The sequence below is a fragment of the Hakea prostrata genome, chromosome 2 (genome assembly GCF_041222555.1).
Source record: "Hakea prostrata isolate BN-2017 chromosome 2, UWA_Hpros_2, whole genome shotgun sequence".
Lineage (NCBI taxonomy): Eukaryota > Viridiplantae > Streptophyta > Magnoliopsida > Proteales > Proteaceae > Hakea > Hakea prostrata.
In genome coordinates, this window is record NC_142601.1 from 4,976,876 (window position 1) to 4,997,847 (window position 20,972).

The 20,972-nt window shown below is 39.7% G+C and overlaps 2 protein-coding genes and 2 non-coding genes across 4 annotated transcripts; all 4 read right to left on the reverse strand.

Moving 5' to 3' along the window:
* Window positions 1-370: 370 nt before the first annotated feature.
* On the reverse strand, window positions 371-5,471 carry LOC149023402 (ankyrin repeat-containing protein At5g02620-like). Its single transcript, XM_089143947.1, has 3 exons — window positions 4,523-5,471; window positions 4,032-4,441; window positions 371-2,055 (listed from the first exon to the last, which is right to left on the reverse strand). The coding sequence occupies exons 1-3, from the start codon at window positions 4,836-4,838 to the stop codon at window positions 1,180-1,182; spliced, it is 1,602 nt and encodes a 533-aa protein (XP_089000073.1). The 5' UTR covers window positions 4,839-5,471; the 3' UTR covers window positions 371-1,179.
* A 1,553-nt stretch (window positions 5,472-7,024) lies between these two features.
* Window positions 7,025-11,870, reverse strand: ITN1 (Ankyrin repeat family protein). Its single transcript, XM_089143946.1, has 4 exons — window positions 11,636-11,870; window positions 11,049-11,540; window positions 9,620-10,029; window positions 7,025-8,596 (listed from the first exon to the last, which is right to left on the reverse strand). The coding sequence occupies exons 1-4, from the start codon at window positions 11,655-11,657 to the stop codon at window positions 7,766-7,768; spliced, it is 1,755 nt and encodes a 584-aa protein (XP_089000072.1). The 5' UTR covers window positions 11,658-11,870; the 3' UTR covers window positions 7,025-7,765.
* Window positions 11,871-14,126: 2,256 nt separating this feature from the next.
* Window positions 14,127-14,198, reverse strand: TRNAG-UCC (transfer RNA glycine (anticodon UCC)). Its single transcript has one exon. It is a non-coding gene; the product is annotated as a tRNA-Gly (tRNA).
* A 3,123-nt stretch (window positions 14,199-17,321) lies between these two features.
* TRNAG-UCC (transfer RNA glycine (anticodon UCC)) lies at window positions 17,322-17,393 on the reverse strand. Its single transcript has one exon. It is a non-coding gene; the product is annotated as a tRNA-Gly (tRNA).
* Between the last annotated feature and the right edge of the window lie 3,579 nt (window positions 17,394-20,972).

The window sequence follows — 20,972 nt, forward strand, 5'->3', positions numbered from 1 at the left end:
CATCAAAGTCCAGATCACCTCCTAACAGTTTTTACCACATAAATTGGGGTGGGACCTATTAGGTTCTCATTTCTTGCTAATTTTTAATATTTACACAATGAACCCACTCCTATATATGTGGTCAAAAACCCTTAGAAAATAACAATGTGTTCCCATAAGGGGAGGTGACCTAAACTCTTCTTAGTACACCTCCTTCCTAATGTATGGTGAAAAAGAGTGAGCGGAGCACAGCCCCTTGCCCCTATTCCTGATATGCATTGAGATCACTTGCATCTAAGTAGAACGTCCGTGGTGGTGGCTGGGCATTCAATGGTTGGACGCCATACCCAGACGTAGAGGATTTAAATCTCTCCTAGTATAGTGCTGGCTCTGTCTGAAATCCAACATTGGATTTAATATTTCTCTATTGGTAGTTTTTGTAACGCCAATCATACCCTTCCTAACCCAAGAACCCAAATTTCACCAAGGCTTTGAAAACAAACTAGACCAAGTTGTTGAGAGTCTTGAGACCGAGACTATATTCGCTCCACCCGTCCACTCAATTTTTTCCTCTCACAACCCACTTGATGAGGTGGCCCCAGGTGGAGTTGTGTTAGGTGAGCTGTGAGAAGGGACAAATGGATAAACCGTAGGAGTGGGTAGAGAGGATCTGTATCAGTTGAAACCTCAACTGGATTTCTAGGTTTTGACTTCTGAGGCAGGACCAGAGATTGCGGTGGCTGCTTAAGATAATCAATCTTGTGGATAGATTTAGTATGACTGCTGCAGCATAGCACAATGATCTAAGAAAAGGTAATCCAAGATTAAGTCTTGAAGCGAAAGCAGCTGTTTACCATGTATATAAGATGCCAATAGATTGATAACACTACAAAACCAACTTTCCATCAAAAGAAAAGATGTCGAAGCTCATGCATCAAGATGACAAAAACTTCAATGATATATCCATTGATAGAAATTTATAGTTCTGTTACAGTGAAGTTTGGAGCTAATTCAACTGGACCATGAGTAAGGAACCAGCTTTGGCTGCAGTGTGGTAGAAAGTAGAAACTATACTACAAGTTACAAGTTATATCCAGAAATAGATGTGCTAGAGCAAAATAAGATAAGAGGCCCAAGAATAGACCTGAGATGCCAGATAAGAGGAAAAAAAATACACTCTGGCATTCTGAACAGCAGATCTCAGATTGCATACATCTTCTTATACTCACTGTTCAAAAGCTCTGAATCTGATAATATTGACATGGACCATGACTGAGACTTGCTGCTCATTGATGACCTCCTAATGTTTCTCAAACTTGAGGCATGCCTGCGGTCTGTAGCTACCAAATAACACATGGTACCCAGTGTTGTTGTCATGATTATTGTTCCTACAACAGTCACCACAATAGCCAACCACCTCTGAGTGCCAACTACAACAAATCCCAATGCCGAAAATGCCACAGACACGAGAACACAAGCCAACCACATCAGCTTGTTAATAATTGCCACCATTTTTTTCTTGGCTTTGCTATCTGTTACTACAATTGAAGTCTGAACCACCACGACAGCTAGGGATATGAAGAGGGCAATGGAATCAAAGACAAAGAAAATCACAAAACCTGCTTGATTAGCAACATTTGCTGCCCCAAGGGAAAGCTTGGGAGGTATCTTTTTAGGGTCATCAACAAACTGGCCAGGGACAGTGAAGATGGCAGCAAAAGCTACAGTGGCAATGAGGACAGCAACAACTGTGGTGGAGTTAATTGCATTGTTGAGCCCCTCGGCATGCATTTTGTTGAGTCGATGGGCAATACCCTTCATGTGTCTCCTTGTGTTACGGGTTTGCTCTAGCTGGTAGTGGACCTCATGCTTTATGTCACTCACAGTCTGTTTCAGTTCCCGAGCTGTGCCTGTCTGTGGTGGCTTGATGTCCCTGGCACTCTGAACACCATGCTCTTGTAGGATCACCACCAGTTCAGAGTGTCCCATTTTCTCAGCAGTGTCAAGTGCTGTTTCCCCAGATCTGTTGACAGCTTTTTTGTCGGTGGTGTTGTGATCTAGTAGTTTCTTTACAATCTGCAGAAGTAGTCTGTAATATCAGTTGTTCTGTTTAGACCAAGTGTATCACATTTGTTTTCCACCATATTATAGAAAATCATATACTGATGCAGAACCGCGTGGAATATCAAAGTAAACTATAAATTTCTCCAAGAGAAAACAAAAGATTGGATCATCCCTACAGGCATATGTATGAGAATCAACCTTTAATCAGAATGGATTCAAGTCCTCATCCCTCTAGAAACAGCTCCAACCAAGAAGATCTCTCAGAACAAAACCTTACCCAATGAAAGCACAGATTAACTATCATAGATGGAGACTTTCTTCTAGAGCATCAACAGGTGCTATGTCTATAAAACGAGTGCATTACAACAGATGAATAATTTCAATGTAGTAATCTTGTTATTGCTTAGATGGCTTGAGAGGCTTCTTTATGAGTATAGCTTAATTCTGAGTCTGCATTTAGTTGGTGGGTGGCTGTGTTTATATCGCAGAAAATAGAAACGTTTTCTAGACTTGCCAATGTGATCCTATCTGCTGAAAATTTTAAGGATTTGGACTAACTACAGCAAAGCATTTGACAGTCTCAGTAAATACCCATCACCTAATACGAATTTTAATGCTGAAATGTTGTTTTATGATGAAAACATCAATTATAAACATAAAATAATTTTAAACTCTTTCACCTGAATAAACCTAGTTATTCAACTCCATTTATGCTTCATATTCTTTGACAATCCATGGGCTTCTAGCCTTTATACATCAGCAATTTCAAGATCCAATTCGGTTTGGTGTAAAGTTATACCTGTGTAGAACCTTCCATCTTATATCTGATTTTTTTTCCATTTTATTGTTCTAAATTATGTTAAAATTTATTTCTTTATTTTGCTTTTGTTTTGGGAATAGTTAAGGTCATAAATCAATTCAATACATTGAGAGCTTTTACATTCCTCACTCACCTGAAGGTCATATTTGAAAAGATTGTACCTCAAGGATTGGCTACTTGGTCTAGAATAGGCTATTAAATCGAGAGAATAGAATATCTTCCTAATCCAGACTCATAAACATGGCATGAAGTCATCAAGTTTTTAAATGAATCATGGCATTGCCATGCTCAGACAGAACAACTGCAAGGTAATTCTGGAAACCAGGGTAATCACTATCTTTGAGAAATTCATGCGACCTACTTTATCACTTATACATGCATACACATAAAAAGCTAGAAGAATTACAGCTATGCCTGGGTGCGTAGATAGAATTAATAAGTCCATAGCATCAGAAGATTAAGCAAGCTTAAAGGAAATCAAACCGAGAATCCGCAGTTATGAACTAAAAGAATTCTAAGCAACTTGAGAACAATGTAAATTGATGATACTATCACATATAATGTACCTGAAAATATCCAGACACAGATGGAATACTGGGAAATCCAAATTAGAGATGTCAGATTTTGTAGAAGTCACAGTTTTCTGTTTGCAGACCTAACTTTTTGAGATACTTATGTTGTATCTTCTCGAGTGAATGAATCTATTTGGTCTGTATATTGATTGACTTTGGAATTCAATCTACTTGATCTATCCTTGAAACCCAGAAACTAAGGAACTGACAGGTAAGGAAAGAAAAGAAAAACAATCACTCGGTGCTATTTCTGGATAAGCCAATCAGCATAATCCATACTCAGTTTTAGATAAATGAGAGAAACCCCTAACTGTGATCCCCATACCACCAAACTCCCCCACCCCCAAATCCCCCTCTATTTCTCTAGCATAAGAGCAATCAGATGTAGACAAAGTACATGGAACAAACATTGCAAAAACGATCTTCAATGATGAGGCAAAACATAAATGAGAACAGTCAAAACTAACAAGAGAATTCATCACCACTCAAAATTCCAAAACCTTATTTTCTTTGATTACTTCTCATAGTCTCTGCTACTAGCTAATCTCTCATCCTCTATAGAGAGAAAAGTAAGCCAAGTTACAAAAGCAATTCACCTCAGTTCGAGCCTTTCTGCACGCTATATGCAATGCTGTGTTGCCCTTGTTATCCACCATATTAATCAAAGAAGGGTCTGAGTTGATCAGCTCTTCTACCAACTCAACTTTCTGTCCTTTCACAGCCATGTGGAGAGCTGTCTGCCCCTTCTTATCAGTCCGCGCGGCGATATCAGGTTCCTTGCTCAGAAGGGCCTTTACAACCTCCAAATGCCCATTTCTCGCAGCTGAATGCAGGGGGGTTTTCCCATTGTTTCTAGCTATGGAAGCCAAGCTGCAACCTTGTTCCAACAAGAAATTTACAACCTCAATGTGGCCTTGAGTCGCAGCCGTATACAAAGCTGTGGTATTCGAGAGATCAACCGTCAGACATAGCTCAGGTACAGCCTTCAGCAGCACCTTCATCACCTCTGTTGTGTGTCCAAGAAGAAGTTAATTAACGCTGATTAGTAGAAAGAAGGAGAACAGAGAGAATTCAATGGAGACAGTACCTAGATTCCCTTGCTTGGTTGCATTGTGAAAAGCATCAAAACCGTTTCGGGCTTTGATGCTTGCAGAATCAAAATCACAGTACTTGATCATCTCTTCCACCACATCAACATTACCGTATTCAGCAGCCACATAAAGGGCCGTTTCTCCCGATTGATTCTGTTTCTTCAACAGTTCTCTCAGTTCTTCCTCTGCAGTCCCAGTGAGGATTTCCAGGACCACAGGTAGGTTCCCAGCTCTTGCTGCCGAATGCAGAGGAGTGTCGTCGCGTTTCCCAGTCAATTGTTTCGTCATCTTCTTCCCCTGGGCCGACTCCATCGGAACAATTAAAGAATAAAAACCTTACTTCAATCCTAAAAAGCACAAGAAATCTTCCACACGATAAGCCCACTTAGATCAATTAGAAAATTGACCTGGGATTTTGAAGAACTGGGTTTTTCAGTATCATCGTCGCTTCATGTCTCCAGCCATATGAAAAGCATGACAGATCGACATACAGAATGGAACCCAGAATAGTGGAGAACAACCCAGAAAGAAAAAATCCAAATTAAACGAAAACATCAACAATTGAACAGATTACAGATCTCAACAGGTTCTACGGAACCAGGTGGCAACAAAGGAAGTGTCGGACAAAAACCCTGAAAGTAAAATATCTGACTATAGAAAGAAAAGATAGCAAAATGGAAGAGAGGTCAGTGGGAAAGAAACACCACTGAGAAAAGGCAATGGCAGCCACGGTTGCGGCGTTGGAGGAAGACTGACCGTTGACGGACGGAGCGTGGACATCTGGTATCAATACCTAACTGCTGCTGTGTCACCATCGCTATCCACCAGACCTTGCGTGTGGATCTTCCATTCGAGAGAGCTCAGATGATCTCCTTCTCTAGGCCGCCAGTGAAGGGAAAGTTAATGCTATCAACGGTTTAAAGAATAGGATAGGAGGTCGTTACAGTGAAGAGGTAGTTCTATAGTAATATACTATAAGAGTTGTATTTTATAGTTGAAGATACTTACCAGTTTCTAGAAGCTGCTAGAATTTATTTTTTTTTTTGGGAAAAAGCTGCTAGAATCAGTTAAGAGTAAAAAAATAGTACCTTGAAGATGGTATATATGAAGTCTTGTATCAGAGAATGCTATGCTGTATGAAATTTGAGTTGGTTAGTATGGTGAAGTTTGTATGTAATGAAGTCTTTGTGATGGAGAATGTGATGTTGAATCCACTGTCAAATGCTCTATTGAGTCAAGATAGATTCGAGAAGCAAGAACTGATGAAGAGGATGATCCACTGATCCTAACATTTTGGCATGAGTAGCCATAGCTAGCAGTTGGGTCCAATCCCTCCAGCAACATCTGAAAACCATGAAGTGAATTACACATGTTGACGCGTTTATGGAACACTTTAACGCTAAAGATGACTTCTAGGAGCAGCATTGTTTCCAAGCAAAATCAAAAGATGAATTGGTCTTAAAGTCCTCTACTTTTTGATTCGTCTATGAATTAAAAGTCGTCTTCTAATATTCTTACTAAAATTTTTTTTTGAGTATTCGTCTATGAGATAAAAGTCGTCTCCTAATATACTTGTTAAAAAAATAATAATTTTGAGTATTCGTCTATGAGATAAAAGTCGTCTTCTAATATTCTTGCTAAAAAAATAATTTTGAGTTGACTACTTGGAGAAAAATAGATTTTTTTTAGGTGAAACACTCGTCTATTGAGGTGCAGCTGTCGAGAAAACAACATTACATAAAGACTGTAACCAAAGAACGGAAATAAAAAATAACATTACATAAGGACTTTAACCAAGAAATGGAAATGAAAGATAACATTACATAAGCACACCTCAATCTTCTCACTTTTGATTTCTCATTAAGAATGATCTTGCTGTTGATTCCGGTTCAGATAAAATTAGAATAAGCTAACTCAGGTCCTGAATTAAGCGATCTTAGAATTAGATTCCATATTTAACCCAAAAAATAAGAGAATATTTTCATTCGAATCAGTAAAAATCCTTTGTCAGATTCGTTGTTTTTGAAACCCTATCTCGCTCATCTCGCTTCCTCAACGAATGACCTTCAATTTTAGAAAGGATGTTTAAGTGAGACTGACCAAAAAAAAAGTATCTCCACTCATTTCTATACATTTCTCTGCCGATAACAGATGGATTATTAAATAAATTCTCCATGTGATTTACAGTTAGTTTTCTTACAAAATTCCCTTTATCCAAAAGCCACTCTCAGAAGGACAAACGTCTGTTTGCGCCGAAAGATTCTCGATCACATGTTTCCTCTAAATCGCACGAACGGCACAGATTAAAATACACATTTTCATATTCCTAGGACATGTGTGAAACAGAATTCCATGTGGATTCCGACTCTCCAAATGAAACATAATTTCCATCCACACCGACGGCTTGGAAAACTCTCTCCCATCATTCTACCATTCACTACCCCACAATTCCCTAGTGGAGAATTCGGTGAACACGGCTTTATATGGACCCTACAAGAAATGGGTGGATATCATTGAAGCAAACAAAACCAAATTCCAATTTCTCAAAGAGATTAATAGCAAAAGTGGATTTCAGAATGTGACTTAGGATTCCATTATATGACCATACGAAACAAATCGGAACACAAAGCAATGAATCGGATTTGATGATTTCCATTTCTTTTTCTCTCTCCTTTTTTATGTGATTCCCTAACAGATTAGTGAGTTCTTTAACAACTTTCTACGCCTTTAGAAGTACAATACATCACTAACTTGTATACATGATTAACTTTTCCTACTCTGGAATTGGAGCACTAATACCAGCAGAGGCTACAGAAAGCAACAACACAAAGTCATCTCTTCCTACAGGAGAGAACCTTCAGGCAGACTTCTAATCCCTGATTCCAAGTATCAGTATTATATTGATACATCAGTACTGAACATTGCATAAACCGATACAACTGTTTGTATCGGCCAATAGTAATACATCCTTCAACTGATGACTGATTTGAGCCAATGTATCGTATGGGCATGGACCAAGACAGATATGAAGGCAGATATTGACACCTACAACCATAATCTCAGAAGGTAGAGTTCAGAGATGAGAAATCAACTCAACACATTTTATATATACAGCGTGCCAAAAACCCTACAGCATATCTTTTCCTTCTTTTTTGGGGTGGGGGGAAGAGGGATTGGTCAGGCATTGCAAAATGAACAGATATAAATCAGTACCATCAATGTAGAATCTGAGGACAAACCTATAAGGCATAAATTGGATTGACCTCAGACTCAGATAATTCAGAGTGATACCAGGAGTTTGACCCACTCCTCCTTGAATGCTTCTCCTTCTTTCTGATCGATCGGGTTCGCTTGGATTTTACTACATAGTAAGTCATGGTGCCAAGAACTCCGGCCATTATGACCCCGCCAATGACGGTAACCAGAATTGCTGCCCACTCAGAATGTCGGCCGACCACTATGTATGAGGATGCAATAAATGCCACTGATGTACACACTGAAGCCAACCACATCAACTTGTTAATCACCTCCACAACCCGCCTCTCTGATTTTGTCTCTCCTCTAACCAGCGTGATCTGTACCACGACGACTGCCAAAGACGTGAAGAGTGCAACTGCATTAAATAGGAAAAAGATCTTGAATGAAGCACGTTTCACCATCACTGCCATCCCATTATTATCATCTCCACCAGGTACAGTGAAGATAGCTGCAAATGCTACTGTGGCAAAGAGCACTGCCACCACAGTAACAGAATTGGTCGCATTATTGATTCCTTCCCTGTGCAGCTTTCTGAGCTCCTTGGCAATCCCATGGACATTCTTGTTGGTTTTTCTAGTCTGCTCCAGCTGAGTATGGACATCTTTCTTGATTTCTGTCACCGTCTTCCTCAGCTCATCCCTTGGCTGGTTTAGCTCATTTGCTCTCACAGCACCAAAGCGGGCCAAATATTCCTTTATTTCAGCGGATTCTTCAGAAAGAGCGAGTCCTTCAGCAATGTCAAAGGCCGTCTTGTGTTCTCTGTTTAGGGCGTTGACATTTGTGTCAGGAAGATTCAAAAGCTCAGCCACAATCTGCAAGATGAGAGAAACCTTAATTTTATTAATTACCAAATCTTAACTTCTCTTCCTATGCAATTCATATGGGATTTTCATTTACATGAGCACCTGATTACAAAAACTAACCAACCCTCCCAAAATAGATGGATGTTCTTACTCATTTACTACATAGAAAATCACTTATTCCCTCCCCCCTTCAAAATCACCGAAACACCCACCCCAAAAAATAATAATAACAATAACAATGAAAAGAACAACAAAGCTGGGTCATTGTTTGGAGGAACCGTAAAAGGTTCAGCTGCCCAGGGTACCCATATTCAAGTCTAGAGAACAACCAGGACCATCACCAAATTCACCTCTCAAAGCAAAGATTTAAACTGGTTTCTTTAGAGAGAGAGAAAGAGAGAGAGAGAGAGAGAGAGAGAGAGAGAGAGAGAGAGAGAGAGAGAGACTTTCAGGAACACCAGAATCATCTTCTTTGGGTAAAACGGAAGGCCAAAATTTGAAGATGTGGAAGAGCGAAGGCGAACTTTTTACAGATCTTCTGAAATCTGAACAGCATTCCAGCTAAAACTTAACAATTACAACCATGGAAAAGGAACTCGCTATTAAGAGTTAAAAACTCTTAGCAACCAAATTGTGAGCAAGTGCCAACTATGTTGCAGTAGCAAGTCGTAAATATGCCACATATGTCAACAATGTAAAGGTACTCACTGATTTTCTACCTGGTCCATAGGTGCTAATGCGTTTTTAATCAGTTAGAATAGGAATCACCTCATCATTGCTGCAGAGGGATTTCTAAGTTCCTTTTAGAGAAATGTTCACATTCAAGAAATCATATGAGTTGATAAACTGATCCGACACACAGTATGTTAATCACACTAGCTAAATAGAGCACCAGCTCGTACAAAGAGCACTAATTTACAAACTCAGATTATCAAGTATATATAAACAGATTAATAGTCAACCATTTTGATTATGTTCACATGCATCAAGAGAAAATAAGAAAGAAACATGTGCAGTGCTGCCAAGGAATACCTCTGCTCGCTTTTTCCTGGTGGCCACATGCAACGCTGTGTTACCAAGCTTGTCAGGGAGCATCACTATGGCTGCATCTGCATCAAGAAGTAGTTTCACCACCTCACAGTTTACCCCTTTTACAGCCATGTGCAAAGCTGTCTGCCCTTTCTTGTCAGTCCTCCTTGCTAATTGTGGATCCTTTTCTAGTAATGCTTTTACAATTTCTACATGCCCTTGTCGAGCAGCCAAATGTAAAGCATTTTTTCCATTGGAACGAGAAATCTCAGGCAGGCTAGGATCCTTCATTAGCAATTCATTAACTACCGCCGAGTGTCCTCTATGTGCAGCAGATACAAGAGGGGTACAATTTGAGGGGCCTAGTGTCTTGCTTAGTCCTGGTTCATTTTCTAATAGCACCTGGACAATAGCTGCATAACAAGAATCATGTCTGAAAATACCCAGGATCATCTTTAACATCTTAAAGCAGAAAAAACAGTTGATGACAAGCTCAAGTCTGTAGATGTACGCCCACCAAGCAATTCTCTAGTTACAAATAAATTGTACAGCAGTTTCCTTAACACAGAAGAAAAGGGGGCTGACCGGGAAAAAGGGGGGAAGGGGGGGAGCAACTGTTCAACAGATTACTGGGGAAGTCTAGAAATTGCATAAGAAACATCAGCAAACAAAATTCAATTTGGAGGAGGCTTTCACATTAGATATACGGATATAAAGAAGTTTCCAAACAAATGAATTGGATCAAGTATCTCAAACAACAAATCAAATAAACTTCTCGGGTTCTGATCCACTACACCAGCAATACAAATTGCATAACAATTAACAAAAACAAAGAAATTTGATATTTTAACTCAACCAATGATGCCACAGAAAAACTCATGTGCAGAAGAGGCTTACATCAACCCAGTGAACTGCATGTTTAGATTTTTAGGCCAAAGTGAGAAGATTATACTATAGGCGGAAACTAATTGATACACTCTAAATTCTCTGGCATTAAAAGCAACAGTTGCCAATATATTATTAGCCATGGTTAGACAAATTATGATCAACATCAAGAGGAAGGGCAGACAGATCTAATCATCAACACGTGTGTACAGAATGGAACTTTTTCTTAGTATTCTCTACAACATGCATACTTTCGAATCCACTCCCCATTTTGGATAAAAAAGCATACTTCGAATTCAAGCTGAGTTAAACAGGCGTTTTAAAGAAAAAATTTTCTACATAAGTCTGCAACCTCAAAGGATGGTTTTTCATTTACTTAAACAACAGAGTAAAGAAGTGCACAAATAGATCCCGAGGGGGAATGAACAATCAGTCCACTGAGTTGATTTAAAACTCAGTAGAATTTCAGCAAAAAAAAGGGGAAATGGTTTTTTTTTCCCTTCCCCTTACCTAAAGGACTGAAAAGAAGAGGCAATAAGTAGATTACCATGGTGTCCTTGAATGGCAGCTATATGCAAGGGATCGAAGCCAGAGCGATTCTTCTTATAAATGCATTCCTTGGTCGAATACTTGAGAAGCTCCTTCACCACATCAAGATGCCCTTTATCGGCAGCCGTGAACAAAACCGTCTCTTCGAGCTCATTGACTTCATTCACGACCGACGACCTAATCTCCGCCACCTCAGCATCAAAATCAGACCCACTGAAGGTACCGACCATTTGGGCACCGATGGCGGCAAGAATCTGCTTCACAGCCATCAGATCACCTCGCTGCGCAGCCAAATGAAGTTCCGTGTCATTATGCCGACCGGTGACCTGTTTCACATACTTCTTCTTGCCTGCCTGATCCATCCTTTTACCGGAATTCGAAAGAACAAGAGCCGGCGCCGACGAAGCCGCCGTCGGCGACGGAGAAGGCGAAGGCAGAGGCTCGGCTGAAGGGCTATGGCTTATACCCTTCTCCAAATCTCTCTCCCTACCTTTAAAACCACAAAAGACATAAAATCAACAAATAAGTTCTTAAAGATTTAGCAAAAGAAAACGTTTTTAAACGGAAAAAGATCTGTAAATATACCTTCTTCGATTTCCAAACCCATGTTTGTTCTTTGGAAAAGACCCTAGAATTTCATCTCAGGTGGAGAAGATGAGCTGCTATTTCTAGGGTTTTGAAGGAGGGAAAGAGAGAGAGAAGATAAGAACAGAGAAAGGTTAGAAAAGGAAGGAGCAGCGAAGGAACAAACGGCAGCCGATGACGGAAAATTTGTTAGATTTCGTTTTCTGTGATGGTGTTCTCTATTGTTTCTTCCTTCTTTTTCCTCACTTTCTCTCGTTAACGACAAAACGGCCGATCCCACCAAACTGAGGGTCCGACCGCGTTCGTGTTCTTCGTGTTCCGGTTCACTTTCTCTTTGTTCGGATTCTTTATAATTGTGATTCTTCTCCTTATTACCCCTCAACCCACCACCCAAAGAAAGAAAAAAAACATCACAGTTCTCTGTAGTCAACTGAGGAGTCTTGCCTACAAACCAGCAGATCTCCTCCGCCAATTTATCTTTTTTTTTTTTTGGGTTTCCCCAAATTTAAAACCCCGAAAGAGGAAGTTAATGACATAAGCATGTCTTTTATAAGATAGCTTGGAGTGAATTAATGGAAGATTCGATTACCAAAAAAAAAAAAAGAAAATTAATGGAAGATTCGCATCTTGTTTAGTCATGCCAGTGGTTCAAAATATTGATAACATATTGCCATATGATTCAGACCTTCGACATGACATTGTCAATAAGTCGACGAGATATCATCAATTGTCAACAATTGAAAATTTGTCACTGTCGGCACTATATGGGGAGTATTGCTTGAATTTTTGACCGAATTTTTGTCCAATTTTTACAAATTTTATCTCGAGAAGCACATATTTCTTCTATTTTACATTTTAAACCTATTTTGCTCTAATATTCAACATTTACAAGTACATTTTGCTTCTTTATTATCGACTATCACGTTGTTTATGTCGATCAAGCGAGATTTTGCACATCTGTAAATTTTTTCTTCTCCATAGATAATCATACTTCTCCAACTGATTTTAAATATAAATAATTACAAAAAAAAAGGGAGAAAATAGGGAAACGGGTTTTGAAAATTATGGAAAATCTATATAATATTTCTCAAGTGCTACCCATGTGATTTTATCGTAAGTTTTGATGTAGTTAGCCTATTTTTTTGCTAAAAATTATTTTATATTTAATAATAAAAATTTTATAATTAGGTACTTAGGTACATAATTGTTTCTTTATATAGAGATAATCATTTTTATGTTGTTTAGTGACTTATGCAATCATTTTGAATGCAATAGTTATCATGTCTGTTAGTGAGAGTCAAAGGAGAGCAGGTTCACAGGATAGACAAGGATAGCCACAGGGCCCATATTCACAAGGAGGGAGAGCAAGTTCACAGGATAGACAAGGATAGCCACAGGGCCCATATTCACAAGGAGAGCCTCTGAGACTAACACCAAGAAGGAGGACTGATCCAACATAGTGTCTATTGATGGAGATAAGAATGAAACACACCATATAATTTTTGTGGGAATAAAATCTACTCAGGTAACATCATTAAGTTTAAAGGTCACATCACCGGGAGTTCGAAGCATGTGATAATATGCACAGAGGCCCATCAAGATGCAGTGAAGGTACTTGATGGCCCTAATTTTATCCTTGATGTTTGAACTCAAAGAATTAAGAAAATGGACAAAGATATGGTCAATCAAGGAAAGGGCCAAGGATATGGCCAATTAGGATGGAAATGAACTTAGATTAGAATATATAGGGTTGGGCTTGAGATTGCAAAAGCCTAGCCTAACCCAACCCTATTGCTGCCCTAATATTGGAGGTGAAAGTAAATGTAATTTTCTTTTCACGAAACCATCTTTTAATTTTTTCAAATTTACAAAAGTTTACTCAATTTGCAGGCTCTCTGCCGGACACCCCCACAGCCGCCGGTAACCACCACCTGACCCTCTCTCTGCCGGCAACCACCTCCCACCTTTCTTGTGCCTGAAACCACCACTGCTCACCACACCCTCTCCATCATATGGTTTTATTCTGTTGTTTCTCATTTCAATCCCGCGAATTGTGTTTTCATTTTTGAATCTTAATTAGTTACTTGATCAATGAATCAATTTACTAGTGCTGGTGCTTGAACACCATTGAAACTAAACCACCAAGATCATATTTTTTTACCTCGGTGACTTCGATTTCACAACCCAAACCAGAAACTCACGTTATAATCTCTACTTGTGGGTTCAAACCCTAATCCGACCAAAGTGCAAGTTTTAAAACCCATCGCATGATCTTCTGAAAAATATCGAAGCTTCTTTAGTTCTCCAGTGGCTGGATTCATGAGGTATCTTTGTATCCTTAGTCTATTGTATCTTGATTTTATATGCTCTTTGGAGTAATCTGTTTGTTTATCCTGAGATTAAAAAACAATAATTTTATTTACACTAACTATATTTAATCATTTGTTAAAGAGGGATTAAGATTCTGATTAAAAACCGGATTTTAACAAAATGCGTCTGCCGGGAGTCGAACCCGGGTCTATTGCTTGGAAGGCAATTATCCTAACCGTTGGACTACAAACGCTATGGATGTCAAATTTTTGTATTTAATAACATCTCAAACTACTCCTCCAATCTATTAAAGCTCGAAGCTATTTAATCTATACATAAAGTAGTGTTTTTTTTTTTGGGATAGGAAAAGAGCTTAATAAATTGTGAGAAAGCTAATGTCAAATCAGTAACAAACAAACTTTTCTACTATAAAAAGAAAAAGAAAAAGATCAACAATAAATTCATTAGACATGGATCATATATTGGAGTTGGACACGAAATAGTTGTAATAAATGAATACAAAAAAGTTGATTGAGGTGGTATAACAAAGTTCAAAGGAGGCTTTAAATACCCTTGAGTGGAGAAACAATTTAATCAAGATTGAATGAATTAAAAAAATTAAAGGAGACTCAAGATAACCTTAAAAAAATTGATGAGAAAAGACATACATAGTGTAGTCTTTGTATGTACTATTGTCAAAGCAAAATGTAGCTCATTTTTTTTAGGTACAAAGGGGCTTTATTAAGCTGGGGGATGGGGATATTGATATGCTTCAACAAGAGTTGAATCAACGACTTCTTTACTAAGAGTGTTGGTTTCCCCACTAGAATAGTTCTATGTAGGCAAAATGTAGCTCATTTAAGGAGAGTATAACCAACCTAGAGGAAACTGATAAACCAGTTAGTAGTTCTTATGCTCATTTCATTGCCTTACCATCAAACTACACCAGCTATAAGGTGGCCGAAGCTTTTATGAATGATGTCGCCAAGCTCCATGGCATCCCACGATCGATTGTTAGTGACCGTGATCCACATTTTCTCAGCTCCTTCTAGCAGGACCTATTTCGATTACAGGGCACCACACTCTCGATGAGCTCTGCCTATCATCCCCAGAGCAATGGACAAACAGATGTAAGAATATTTCTATCCAAGATCGCATAGATCGATTAAAAACACCTTAGTATGATAATGACACAAGATGATGATGAGCATACCTTTCTATGGTTCTATTTGAGACGAAGCGCAGCGGAATATCTTCTTTATGTCTCCCACTAGGAACAAACTTGAGGTGGAAGTTGATTCTATGATCAACTTGATGTTGGATCTTCTCCTCTAGACTCCTCCCTATTCACTGGCTTGATGGTATATCCTTTCTGACTAAGCAGATGTGATTGTGATTATGATTAGGGTTTAGAGGAGGGACCTAGCATCCTTTATATAGGCAAATCCGTTAGATCGTCCATCAAGATCTAACGGTTCCTATTAGCCCACACTAGCCAGTCCATATAAGAGTTCTAGTAACCGTATATTACCCATATCAGACCAATAAGAAACCAAATCAAAGTGTAACACAATCAATGAAGCCCACCTTATGTGGAATATTCAATTAATATTCTAACAACAGAGGCCTTAAATCATTGTCTAGAAAACTATCTTCGTTGCTTTGTAAGTAATGAGCCCCAATAGTGGCTGCAGTTCCTCGCTTGGGCAAAATATTCATACAACACCTCCCATCCTTTTCTTTGGCTTGTACACCCTTTGAGGCCTTGTATGGGCGAGCTTCGCCAATGCTGGTTTGATACATCCCCAATTCCTCTTCTAATGTGGCAGTTGACTCTGAGTTGCAAAACTGTGACAAATTACTCTACACCCTCAAGGACAATCTCCGCCGTGCTCAAAGTCGAATAAAATCGCAGGCTGATCGCAAACGAATTGATCGCGAATTTAACACAGGGGACAAGGTCTTTGTGAAACTCCATCCTTACGCCAGATTACCGTCGCCCGTTTCATGAACAGAACCTCTCTCGACGTTATTATGGGCTGTATTTGATAATCCGAAATATAGGGAAGGTGGCGTATGAACTACAACTTCTAGTGGGCTCTAGGGTGCACCTAGTTTTTCACGTTTCCATGTTGAAGCCCTGGGTTGGAGATCCGACCTCCTTCACGGAGATCCCTACCAATCATTCGACACCGCTGCAACCCAACATTGTCCTCAACACCCCCAAAGTTATCAAGGGCGGAACCATTGTTGCTCAAGCTCTGATCCATTGGCAAGGCTTACCTCCAAAAGAAGCCACCTAGGAAGATATCTCGCAGCTTTGCTAGCAATTTTCAGCACTCAACCTCAAGGACGAGGTTTTTTCTGCAGACCAAGGCAATGTCACGAGCCAATAGCCAGGTGGCCTTGTTGTGGCAAGAACCAAATCAGCCAAGAACCTAAACCGCCCAACATATTTGACCGATTATACCACTTAGAAGAATTCTCTAGAAACCATGTAACCACCTATCAGTTTCTATAAGTTAGCAGAATACGGAATGAGAAAGGAACAGAAAATTACTCTTATCCTGTCTCTTCTCTCATCGTCCTGCTCTCGTTCTTTTCTTTTCCCTCTGTTTCTCAGATCTAGATCTAATTCAATTGAAGTGTGACAGAGTGTCTAAACCTTTCTTCAACAACTCCGCTAGTCTCATGATTTAAAGCTTCCGACAATTGGTTAATCAACCGAACAAACTCCTTTCGATCAACACTGATATCTAACCATTTGTTATAGACGGATTTTCGTTTTGATTTCGTTGGAATCTGTTGAAGCTACGCCAAATATGCGTTGATCTTCTCTTTTTAACAGGCGATGTCACTGGCATTTTGTCTCCTTCTTCCACAACCGTTTGCAATATCCAACCCTCGCCATAGCCCACCAGAAGTGAAGTAGGACTGAACTGACAAGTTCATCCCCTTTTTTGACCCCTCAATATGCAAAGCTTGTGGAAATCCGGGGTTTCTTTGCTCCGATTGTGTTTTCCTGGGTTTAAAAAACAGGGAGCTCTTGTGTAAATTTGAAAAAATTAAAATAAAATTTTGTAAAAATTTCCTTTCACCCCCATAGGTAAAATGATAATTTTAAATTAAAAGCAAACAAAAAACCAACATTAGATGTTTTTTGTCATATTTCAAGTATGGGCACATTGAAAAAACTGAAAGATTGGCCACTTGAGTGTGGGCAAAATGAAAAAAAAAATCCACTAATGTATGATATCAAGCAAGAAGCTGACCAGCTAAGAAATGGACGACAGGAGAAGAGCAAAAGATTCAAATGAAATTAGAAAGAATCAAGATTGGAACCCTAAGATTCTGATTAAAACCCGAATTAACTAAATGCGTCTGCCGGGAGTCGAACCCGGGTCTATTGCTTGGAAGGCAATTATCCTAACCGTTGGACTACAAACGCTTGTTGTTTCAAATTGTTTCATAAAATTTCAATATCCCAATTTGATGATTCCCGACATTCACGATTTAGGGTGTCAAATGCAATCTCACTACTGGCCCAATCTATTAAAGCCATGGTACCAAATGTCGGCGACATATCGCCGACACACGGCGATATGTCGCCATGTCGCTGGGGGGCGATACGACACCCCCCAGCGACATCGACATCGCCAGAAGTCGGCGATTTGTTCGAATTTTTTTTAGTTTCTCTCTCTTCTCTCTCTTCTCCAGAGCTTCTCTCTCTCATTTTTCGCATTTTTCACTATATTTTCGTCCGATCTTCGACATCTACGGGTACATCTTGCTTCCTTGTTGCCGGATATCACGTTGTTTCTGTCGATCAGTAGCCGTTTCACACAGATCTGAGAGTTTTTTCGTCAAACAGGTAACCATTCTTATCCAAGTAATTTTTCACAAAATGCATGCTATATGATGTTGGATGATTTTGAAATTAATATATGTTGAATACCATGTGACGATCTACGATTTCACGGAGTCGGAATTTTTTTCCGCAAAGTATTTAATTTTTTTATTTTTGTGGGTAAAAAATGATATTTTGATTATCTTGTATGATTACTTTTTAAGTGATACAGGTGGTTGTATGATGATAGAAAAAACATATGTGGAACTCCGTGAGCCGATCTATGGACTCACGGAGTCGAAATATTTTTTGACCGAAAAATAAGTTATTTTATTTTTCAAAAAATATCCCGATATTAATAAAAATATCAATAATTATGAAAAATGCAAAAAATAGGGAAAAATGGGGGGAAATGTTTTGAAAATTATGGAATAATTATATAAGTATTTTTCAACTGTTGTTGGTTGTGTTGCCCATGTGGCTTCATCGCCGGTTTTGATATGGGCAGCTATTTTTATAATTATATCATACATGCAATATTCATAATTTCATATATGATTGTTTATATGTGTATAAAGTATAAACAATTATAATGATGTTGTTATTTGTTAATGTTATTTGAATGCAAAAATCATCATGTCTGCTGGTGGGAGTCGAGGGGAACCGGGTCTTCCCTGTGGTGGACGAGGACAGGGACAGGGACAGTGGTCAAGGACAGGGTCGTGGACAACCCGAGAGATCGGCAGTAGGAGGGAGAGACCGACCAAAGATGGCAATATTGTACGGCTATTGATGGAGACAAAAATAAACCGAGTGTAATTTTTGTCACAAAATAATATACTCAGGTGGCATCGTAGGTTCAAGGGTCACATCACCGGGAGTTCAAAGGATGTGACTAAATGCACAGAGGCCCATCCGGATGTAATCAAGTTACTCGGGGATTTACAAAAACAAAAGGGGAAGAAGAAAGATGATCGAAGGAAAGTCAATAGAGCACTAGATGATGCAGGGTGCGGGGGCCGTCATCATATGTGGATGATTCAGATGATGATAGGGATGTTGATCCCGTTGATGTGGACAGAGATCGGAGGAGAGGGATATGCGGCGGGCCATGGCAGAGAGCAGACGATTGCACCATCGGGGAGCAGGATATGGCCGTAGCTAGAGCTACAGGAGCTGGTCCATCTAGGCCTCACGGGGGCTAGACCTTCCGATTCTCGGGGGGGAGGGGTGGTGTATTTGGCATGTTTGGCGATCACGTAGTCGGCGGGCCCCTCATACATCGTGGTTCGGGACTGCTCGATGCCACTACCACGGCAACCATCCGATTATCCACGCCGTCCGCACCCGACCATGGAGCAAGATCCCGATACATTCAGGGAGAAAAGGGGCCAAGCAGCCCAAGATATCTCGGTGCATGGAAAGGTATGGCAAAGAAGGTAAAGAAGGCAATGTCAAAGTGGATTTATTACAATCACATCCCAAAGAACACAAAGACAGGTCCATACTATACGAATATGATTGATACTATTGCAGCGGCAGGCCCCGGATATAGTGGTCCCAACCCTACGAGTTGATGACCACCCTCCTTCAAGAGGAGAAGCAAGAGTCACAGGAGTATATTGATAGTATGAAACCCTTTTGGGATACTTATGGATGCACCATCATGTCCGATGGATGGACCGCCCCGACGAGAAAGTCCATCATCAACTTCATGGTATACTGTGATTGGAGAACTGTCTTCTTGAAATCGGTGGATGCTACCGGTCATACGAAAGACCACAGATATATCATGGGTCTCCCGCAGGATGTGATCGACCAGGTTGGTAGGAAGAATGTGGTGCAAATTGTCACCGACAATGGCTCCAACTATAAGAAGGCCGGTGAAGTGTTGATGGCTTCACCGATTATAACCTTATGTGGACACCTTGTGCTGCACATTCAATTGACCTAATGTCGGAAGGACATTGGAAAAATCAGCATTGTCCACAACACCGTTGAGAGTGCAAGACAGGTAACCAACTTCATCTACAATCATAACGTTGCTTTGGCAATGATGCGGAGATCATGTGGAGGTGAGTTGGTGCGACTGGTCCGACAAGATTTGGCGACAAATTTCGTCGCCTTGAGCAAAGATGCAAGATAAGAAGTCGGGCCTCGATCCATGTTTGCATCGCAGAGTGGTTTGATTGGGCTGGATCCAAGTAAGATAACTATCTACTATTTCATCTTATAAATTATTATATTTATATTATGAGTTTATGATTATCTTGTATGATATTTATTGTCTATTGACTTAATGAGTTTGTGATAATTCAAGACACGACCAATGGGCGCGCGCACACAAGACACAATATCATCCGATGATTTCCGGAGATGTGTTATCGTAGTGTTGCGTACCATAGATCCTATAGTAAAGGTCTTGCGTATGGTGGACTCTTCCTTGAGGGGACCCACTATGCCACACTTGTATGCATCCCTTGAGCGTATGAAGGATGCTATAAAGGCAAGAAACCCTAGAGGACATCGGGATTTCTTAGATATTGTCGATGCACGATGGACAACTCATCCGATGCATCCTCTTCATAGGGCCGGTAAGTAAATATTCGGGTTGTTGATTTGTAGTTGTAGACTTGTAGTCTTGTAGACTTGTGGGCTTGTAGAATTGTAGGTATTGGTACTTTGGTAGTTGGTACTAATTTTAAGCTTTTTTAATTATGCAAAGATATTTTCTAAACCCTAAGTATCAATATAGTCAACATTTAGGGTTGGACACAAACCTATTGGATGCCCCGATACGGTGATAACGAAGTTGGAGCCAGATGAGATGGTCCAATCATTTTGCCACAATGAGGTGAGACATTGGGAATTTCAAACGATTAGTGAGTTGTATTAATTGTTTAAATAATTTAGATAACCAATCAATACTAATGATTGTATTATTGCAGATCAAATTGTTTAGAGATGCATTTGGGTCTTTTAGTGGAGCTGGTGTCAGACGGGGCAGAGAAACCATGGATCCAGGTTAGATACTTATATAGTTAGATCCTTAGGGCTTAGATGCATAAATGTTTTGAGTCTTTTGACTTTTGAGTTTCTAACTTAATGTTTTTGTGATAATGAGCTGAATGGTGGTATCTCTATGGCAATAGTTCATCAAACTTACGAAGATTGGCAGTC